Source organism: Chanos chanos, chromosome 6, assembly GCF_902362185.1.
Source record: "Chanos chanos chromosome 6, fChaCha1.1, whole genome shotgun sequence".
NCBI lineage: Eukaryota > Metazoa > Chordata > Actinopteri > Gonorynchiformes > Chanidae > Chanos > Chanos chanos.
The window spans coordinates 34,389,904-34,399,403 of NC_044500.1; the positions used below are offsets into that span (position 1 = coordinate 34,389,904).

The 9,500-nt window shown below is 39.8% G+C and overlaps 1 protein-coding gene across 1 annotated transcript in view; it reads left to right on the top strand.

Moving 5' to 3' along the window:
- The window catches only part of arhgef10la (Rho guanine nucleotide exchange factor (GEF) 10-like a), a 63,436-nt gene extending 58,766 nt beyond the window's left edge, over positions 1 to 4,670 (top strand). Inside the window, exons 17-19 of the mRNA XM_030776765.1 lie at positions 444 to 615; positions 3,569 to 3,691; positions 3,784 to 4,670. Of these exons, the coding sequence (XP_030632625.1) occupies positions 444 to 615; positions 3,569 to 3,691; positions 3,784 to 4,328 (840 nt within the window). The 3' untranslated portion in view covers positions 4,329 to 4,670. The remainder of the gene's footprint in view (positions 1 to 443; positions 616 to 3,568; positions 3,692 to 3,783) is intronic.
- Positions 4,671 to 9,500: the final 4,830 nt, after the last annotated feature.

Sequence of the window (9,500 nt, forward strand, 5' to 3'; positions counted from 1 at the left end):
AAAATGATGATCACCCCACATGTATTTTTATAGTGAACTGGAATGATTGATTGCCCTCTTTTCCACATTCACTTTAACCAGTTTTGTCTTTAAAATCAAATTCTTTTCTATAGGCTTTGGTGGTTTACTTATAAAGGAAACCCTAGTCTGAGTCATAAAAATTGCATAAAGACACGTTGTCTCCTCACCATTCTTAGCATTTGTGAAGGATTGTCTCAAAAATGTCAGAAAATGTTTTTATGCATTTTTATGGACATACATAAATTACAAAAGTTCTTACAGGTTTATTTTTTTCCATTATCCTCAAGCATGTCCAAAATTTGTTTATGCATTAAAATCAGTTCTATTTTTTTTATAAGTTGGTTGCTATGGTTTCTTTCTTCCTTTGTGTGTTACTAAATCCCCCTCTATTTTCCTCTGTGTATCTCCTTTTTTTGGCTCAGAGGTTTGAGGTTCACCAGGACCCAATGATAAGCGTTGCACACATGGTCCGGGCTGGTGGAGGGGTGTGGATGGCCTTTTCAGAGGGTTCCTCCATCCGCCTTTTCCATACAGAGACACTGGAGCACCTACAAGAGATCAACATATCCACACGCTCTGCTTTCCAAAACCTAAGTGAGTGCCCAGAATCTTTAGTTATCCTCAACTGCCTTCTTCTTTCAGAGCCAAGCTTACCGTCACTGTTCAAATAGCATCCTCATGCGTGCACACTCACGTTGGATTTCTTACCTACACAAACAGAAATTTGATCAATATTTCAGAAAATATTCCTTTCTCAGAGTCCTGGTTGTGGTTTTAGTCCAAAACTCAAGTGCTGCTAATGTTTCATTTCAAAATATGGCCTGTCTATAAACCAGTGCTAATGCAATCTGCAGTGCTAGTGGGGCTAACATGAAAACATACACCATGCATTAGTCAGGTTTTTGAGACCCTGTTGTACAAGAGAAAAGAGAATTTGGCAATTAGGCCACATCGATTCTTTCCGCCACGAGAAACAAAAAAACCCCTCTGTTTTTACCAGAACTGAACTGCAGCCTCCACTGCAGGCTGGTTCTCTGGGGATGAACCAGAATAAGTAGCTATCTTAAGACCCCAAAGAGCTGTAATGGAAGCAGAGGGTTAGAGGGTAGAATTAATGAAAAAGGAAGTGTCATGGAGGAGCGGCACAATGCTAGAGACAATGCTTTTCATTCGGGAGGTTGCTATGGTAACACTCTTGTCTTGACTCTAACATTTCTGGCATGTTGGTGATGTGCCAGCCTTGCCCCCTTTGCATCCCTATACCTTTTATTGCCCTGCTTCCCATGGACTTTGCTTGTTTCTTTCTTTTTCTGTCTTTACTTTCTTTTAAACATCTTCTCTTCCATCATTGTCTTCCACTCTTCATCTTGTTTTTTTTTTTTTTCTTTTAAATGCAGCAGACACCCTCAAACCTTCCATCTCTCTTGCCTTATGGATGAAATATTTATCAGCAAAGCGCAGCATGTTCACTTCTTTCAGTGGCAAAGCTCTTGTAAACATTCATTATATAAGCAAGGATGTAGAGAACAACAGTTGAAAATAGTCCCAGCTTGTGAGAGGTACATTGTCACTCAAGTTCAGATACACTTCATATTCTAACCTCTGTAAAAAAAAAAAAAAGAAGCCTGGCCATCAGTCCTCTCCTTCGTCTCTGTAAGATCTTTCAGGCAGATGAACTCCCTGGTGTGCGCCTCTATTTGGACGCTATCTTCAGTTTCAGTTAACGGAATGTGTGATTATTCCTGTCAGAGAGAATGGTGATCAAGCAAGGTACAGAGCAGCAACCAAAAGCAGTGGGGTAAATCAGACATCAACAACTGGCCAGGGCAAGTTATTGTCAACAGGTCTGCAGCTTCAGCCATATTCCATTAGTGTGAGAGAAAAACAAAGAACAGAAAAGGAATGCTGCTCAGAATACTTTAGCAGAACATAAAACTTTCTTTTTGGATCAAAGTTTCTTTGGTATTTTAAGAGACACTTCCGAGAAAACCGGCTGAATTTCTTGACCAAGGTGTCGGCAGAGTCCTGTGATCCTCAGGCTGTTGTCTCTCTTCAGCGGCCGCTCCTGTTGAAATATGCAGTGTGCGCTGTACAGGGTGGTACTGGGACCCTGGGGATGGCGAGAGGTCTCTCGTCCACGGAGGAGAAACCAGAGTGAAAATGAGCTTGCACTGATGTTCCTTCCCTTTGTGCTTTGGGGCTAAGGAATATCCAGTTCCTCCTGCTGAATATGCTAACCCAAAGCCATCACATATAAAAGACTGATATAGTTATTACAGATCAATGCCCTGCTATTCCCACAGGTTTCTCCCTAGGCTATGATGGGCAATGAATTAATTATCATCTCCAAGTTCACTGACTTTAATGTAGTTGTTCTCAATGGGGAGTTTCAGATGTAGTAAACAGTTTCAAAAGTATAGAAAATGAAGTTCTTTTCTGCTAATAGATTTAATAGCCCTTTCCTTAGGATGAAAAATACATATATGCTTAAGGACATCTTAGTTAAAAATCACAGGGAAACATTTATCTTTGGAGACATCCACTAATTAACTCAAAAAATCTGGGCTCTTTTTGAATGTGTCTTGTGGAATATAACCCTTTCTGAAGTATACAATGCTCCTCAGAGTTTGGCTGTTCTGTTCCTCCAAATGCCCCATGGTCTGTCTGTGTTACTATCTTCTCATCTACAAATTCTACATTGTAGTTGTGCTTTGTGCTAGATCAGAGTAGTTGTTTCTGAGTGTTGTTTTCACCATTGCATCATTAAGAGAATGTATAAATAGATTTGTTTGCAGTGAAACTGGGTAGCTGACATTTGTAAGATGGTAAGATGCAAATGCTGCTTATGTGGTACATTTTTTTTCCTGACCTTCAGTGGCTTCCTGCTGACAAGCTAGCACATTGTAAATGCTTCATTTAAACATTAGTGATGCTGTCAAAAATGCGCTGGTTCCCATATATGTTGTATCATGAGAAGAATCAATTAAGCACTGTTTGGTTGCTTATGCCAAACAGATTTCATATTTTTAGGATGGCACAGAACGACCACACACACTTAGCTAAACATTGAAATGAACCAAAGGCGTAAGTGCACTTTTTTCTGTACCTGTAATTTAATTAAGAGCTATTAATTGAAACTGAGGGGAGTTTCATGTACATAAAAAGTGTTTTAAAACTTCTTGAAAAATAAAATATTATTAGTCTGTGTAAACTTCAGCACAACGGGTATTTGCTGTCTTTGATGTTTAAAATAGTACAATATATGGCAGCACAATACATGAACTGTTACTGCATTATTTAATTGCTAAACCACTGTTCACTGATCACTGAGGCGAGAATAGAGTAATCAACAACATGTAGGTTTTCTTGGTAGCTCAAGAATTCATGGCTGGAACACCAGAGGAAAACACAGCACCAATGTGACAATATACAATTTTCCTCAAAAAATCGTCCATCCTGTAAAAACATTTAAAACTAAGACCACAAAATGTTGTCAGGTTGTCCTGTTTTAAACACAGCACTAAGAATTTCTGGTTTATTGTTACAGGTCAGAAGAGCATGCGTGTTACCTGTCTTCTCATCTGCCAGGGACTGCTGTGGGTGGGCACTGCTCAGGGCATTATCATTACACTGCCGGTGCCCAAGCTGGAGGGCATCCCTAAAGTTACAGGTACACAAAGATCCTGTTCTCAAAGCTAGATACACTTAATCTACTGACTAATGGTCAATGCTAAAGCTGAAGATAAATATAATATGTTGCAGGTAAGGGGATGACCTCTCTGAATGCCCACTGTGGTCCAGTGGATTTCCTGGTGGCGACCTCCAGCACATTGTCCCCTGAGCTTCTGAAGCGAGATTCTGTTGGGGAGGGGCTTGACTCTGCCTGTGGAGGAGAAGAACGTAGTGACTCCTCCTCCCAGGAGTCCCTGCAGCAGTCCAGTTGCTCCTCCCAAGGGGAACCCAAAGGGAAAGGCCGGGGGGTGCTGCTGCAGTACCGCCTTCGCTCCACTTCAGGATTGCCAGGACGGCCGCTGACCGCACGACTGGATGAAGCTTCAGACTCCTCTTTGGAATCATTGGAGCACAGTCTGGAGGATGGCTCCATATATGAACTCAGCGATGACCCTGATATGTGGGTACGGGGTCGTCCTTGTGAACGGGACGGGGCGCGAAAGGACAGGGTCACCTCAACAGCAGTCATTTCTGGGGGAAAGGGCTACCGTCAGTTAAGGGAGGGAACAGCAGGGGGCTCAGGGGACTCATCAGAAAGCACTCTGATGGTCTGGCAGCTGCCACTCACTGTCTGATCCATAGTGGAGACATTAAGTCTCTGAGGTGTAAATGTAAGGCAGGTTAATCAAAGACCTCACCCATCTTCAGACTTTATGTCGATGTGAGTTGAATTAAGCTTACTGATGCTGTTCTGGCAGAAGCTGGATATTTTTAAAACTAGTATGGGAGCTACGAGTGTGTTCTGCCACCACTACCAGGAGAGCATGTCCATAATTTCAAAATCCTTGTCCTCCATGCATAAAGGTGAATGGATCATCTTTCCATAGGGAATCCCAGTGATATGAACATAACCATAAAGGCTAATCGTGTTCAAGAGCAGGATTCTCTCTACAGCATTAGGGTATTTTTTGATGAATAACCAACATTTAATTTTTGCTAAATTTACAATAATGCTGCTGAAGGGTCCATTTTAATCAAAATGTCTGCACAAATCTTTTTTTGTTTTGCTTTGTTTTGCCTTTTTTTTGCCAAGTGAGAGGGAATATTTGGGTTTCTACAAATCTATGGAGCCCCCCAGATCACTCACTCATCACTGTCTTCCTGTAATGTGAACAGATTAGTCTGAAGTGAATCAAGTTATCTATCGGTAAGCTTTGACAGATTCAAAACATGGGATGTGTTGAAGTGTTTTCTCAACCAGTTTTGACTTCTCAAACTATTACAGAAAAGAAAAGAAAAGAAAAGAAAAACGTATTGCTTCTGTGGCCATTTAATAGTTAAAATGTATACTGACATTTAAGTACATACACTTTCACTTAAAAGGCTGCTCTGAAAAGAAGAAGATACTCCAATCTAATGTCATAAGCAGCTGTTATTTGAAAAGAGTGAATAGCATTAGTGAAGAGAGGCAGACAGCTACACATCACTCAGTGCTTTTGATCATCAGGAGGACTTGATGACTTATTTACTGCTTCTGTTTTTCCACCCTTCTCTAACACAACACAGCTGAATAAGTAGCACCCATCATTTAGACAGCTAGTTTATCCCAGCCCATCTGCGAGGCACACTCCACACAGCTATCTTTCACAGATCGCCATTTTGCCTTGTTTCGACAGTACCCCAAAAGTGGTATGTGATGTAGATATTTATTATAATGACTACTTTGGCTGTCAGACATTAACCACATCACATGCTGATTAAATAAAATGTGAGAGTTTGTGACACTCAATGTGAAGGAACATTTTAATATGAAGGGGAAGTTTCCTACTTAACTTTTTCTTGGCATAGGTACATAATGGAACATTTTATTACGTTATGCTATACTCTCTTCTTCATGCATAAGCAGTTTCACTGAGCCTTGTTTTCAGTCCAGTAATGCGTTGCTATATCCTCATCAGAGAAGTGAAATTGAGAGAAGGATGAAAACGAAAACAACAAAACACAAAAGGACAATACCTGTGTTCTTTTACATTTTAACAAAATGAATGTGTGACTTTAACGCTGTTCAGCTTTGCACACGTACACAGTGGGGCTCCATGCCTATTAATAATATAGAGAAATTTTGGGGTAAATATTGTGAGGTCCAGGTACTGCAAGTTATTGTCTTAATCTGTAATTGTGTCAACTGCTTTTAACCTGTTTCATTCCATCCATGTAGTCATTAATATTGGTATGAATGTCACAAATGAAACTTATCGGACTTGATGAAAATTGTTTCAATGTCTCATGCAGAACTGAGAGTACTTTGAAATGTCAGCTTGTACTCTTTATTGCACCTGATAGTACTGTCCTAGATGATGTGATCTAACAATATTTTGGTCTTTTTGTGAGTTCCGTGTAACTAAAATAAAAAGAGTTTAGGTCCACTCAGAATTTTCCTATGTTTGTCATCATTCTTAAAGTTGGTGAAACATTTAAAAGGCTTTCACTATTCACAATGGCTTCAAACTAAAATATCTTCTCTCACTACCAAATTTCCTCTTTCCCTTAAATCATGCTCTGTGGTCCTCCATTTACAATGTCCCTAATTTGTCCTGTAGTATAGGGTGAATTTGAAATATCAATAATATAATGTAGAGTGCTCAAAGTAAGCTCTCAGCAAATTGTGGTTGAGGCCAGATAGTCAGGCTGTCTCTCTCAGTTCAAACATACCCCCAAAATACATTTGTGCTTTTGTGTTTGCACTGCTCCAGAGCCTATGTTTTTCTTTTTTTCTTGTCTTTTTATTTTGTTTATTTGTGTTTCTTAATGCCCTGCTTTCCCAATTTGACGTACGAGGTTGTAAATCCTAAAGATCGTATACTGTGTACTATAACACACAATAGATAAACGGAGGTATTCACTGCTTAATCTCATCACTGATACAGAAACCAGACCCAAAAGGTCATACTGTGAGTAGATCTGTTCTATAAGGGAAAATAGCAGCCATTCAGCCTGCCCAGTTCTACTAAACTGTAATGTATGAGAGGGATCTTAGGTGTGGAATATGCTAAAGTAGCTCTCAATGACTTTCAGTGAGCTGTAAGAATATGGAGCATGACAATGGAAGTCACTTGCCTGGTTAAATCAAAATCCAGCGTAGAAGAAAGTCTGTAATGTTATACGGGATATTTTTCTTGTCTGGTTTTTCTACTGTTAAGTCATAGATGAAGAGGAAACTGTGAAACAAGACTGATCTCAGCCAAAACTATCATTTGCTCCTTTTAAATAAAGAAAGCATGATATTGCGTGACAAGTACAAGCACACTCAAACTCCTGAGTTAATACTGCACACTCTCAAGTCTGTTTCAAACTCAAAAGGCTAACGCAGTGTGTCAGAGATCATTACTGAAATAAACATCAGACTTCTCTAAAAGAACAGAACTTTAGATGTAATTTAAAAACAAAACAAACCATCTATTTCTTCATGTACTCTCCCTTACATTGCTGACAGTTCATGACCTGCCAACTGTAGACAAACTTAACCTCAGCAAAAGGCTAACTGTTGTTTCATTTTGCACTGAAAGACAAGTCTGCATCAGGACTCTGATGAAGACTTAACTTCCATAATGCTAAGACAACACAGCTTATCATAATTATCATCTGTACTTTCTACAGCTATCTTCTGACTGTTCCTAATATAATGTTTATGAACACCATTTCCTTGCAAGTATGAAACACCAGTGCATGACTTAAACTTAAGTTTGGAAGAAATAAGTTCATTCCTGACTCTGTTTCTAGGTTAGAAAGGGGGATTGGATGACACACGTCATCTGTTTTGATTCTGATGCTTTTATAAGTCAGGTAATCATTTAGCAATAATTATTGTTTGACAGTTAATACATGATCAGAAGCAATGTTTATACTTGTTTTCTTTATTTTAAGGTAGATGGCTTAAAGATGATCTATATTCTTACACAAAGCATTACAAACTCTCTTCCAATGGCACATGAAATATTTATAGTTCACCCTATACGGCTACATAGAGAAATGGTGCAAAAGTAATGTAAGGTGTGTTATGATGCTAGAATAACATTTCAAAAGAACTCTCTCTTAGAGAAGTCGTTTGCTCATATCCAGTTAACCGAGGAAAAGTCAACCCTCAGGCAAGTCAGAGCGTAGACGACAGGGATTGCAAAACAACAGACGCTGAGTCAGTAATGTATACAAAGTCCAAAAGTAGGATGCAAAGAGAAAGGGTTTCACTTGCCCAGCATAAACCACTGCCATTGCACAGCACAGCTGAATTGCATTTTGTTACTTGGACTGCAAAAGAGTGACTCCTAACCCTTTTCTCTCAAAGGGAGCGACAATTGCTAAGGACTTGATGTGCAACGTTGGCATTTTTACTGACAAATAGATTCAAACAGCAGTGCTGGAATATGTGTGCATCACAAAGGCTCTCTAAAACCTTTCTAAAGATATTCTCTGCCAATTAACGCCCCCCCCCCCAGGAGAGATTTGCCTATCTCCTGTTGCAGCTTTGGGCCTGTGCAGCTCCGGGCGCTACTCTTCACGTCTCAGGTAAAATTTGCATGCTCGGTCAAGGCAAAACTGAGGGGGATGAAGTGATGCGGCTGTAGGACCTTGCGCTTTATCTGTGGCCTTCTAAAAGCTCTGTATATTAACATTTCTTTTCATTTCCAAGGCCTTGGTAGTGTAGCAGAGAAAAAATATGCACAGCATACCCTACTGTCAATGACAGAAGCTAGAATCTAGCAATTTGCATGAAAGCTAATACACAGTCTGTCAGTTTATATTGCTTTTCAGCAAGTCTGCTTAGTAATGCGCTACTAAAGAAAAGAAATTAATGCCTATCTTTGCAAAAAGAGGATTCATGGTTGTTTGTAGCTACATGTGCGTCAAACAGCTGCAGTGTGTGGTGCGGGGATGTTAGCTGTGTTATGCTGACTGCTTTGCAGTGTGTATGAATATATGCATGTCTTCTGGAGGATGACAGAAGTTGTTGGACTGTGAATTGTTATGCTCTTTCAGCAGGAGGACTATGTGAATGGCACTGAATTTCCATGACACCAATGTAATTGACAGGTCCATCACTTGTTCGCTGTTCTATTGGCTTCACTCCATATCACTTTATGATGACCCCAGGAGTCACTTAGATGTTTTATTTATTAACCATTAGTCATGCACAGAATGGATAAAAATTTGATGACTCTACAGTATTTTGCTTGTCTCTCGGGAAGAGATCTCAGGTCATAACCTGACTTACAGGTAATGTTGAATACTCATCTATTGGAATATTTATCTCAGTAGCCAGAGACTGGGAGATGACTGCCAAAAAGCAATGCCTACATCTGTGCAGATTTCTGAGTGACAAGTACTTTCGGATATGCACAATTTTTATGGTCATTATGGTCACCACAGTAAGGAGTGATAAAGATTCCGTTCTAAGCACTACACAAGCATTTTCACAACAGAAAAAGTAAGCACCTCTCCCTCCCAACTCTTGCTTACCTTCAGGGAGATAAACACGACAGTTTTAACATTCCCTGCTTTCTCTGACCTTCAGAAGGGTTTATTTCATAAAAATGTTCAGGGCTTTGAAAAGTGACCTTCCATTCATATATCTGGTGCCGTAACTCACTTGTGTTATCTCTTAGGGACCTCCTCAGGGAAGATAAAAATTCTTTCGATGTCTCTTCATGAATCAAATCACTTCTATGCCAACATTTTGCTAGTTGTTCAAACACAATGAGAGCATTAGCATTCAAGTCTAGTCAATTCGCTCGATGTGATCCTTCCTCTTG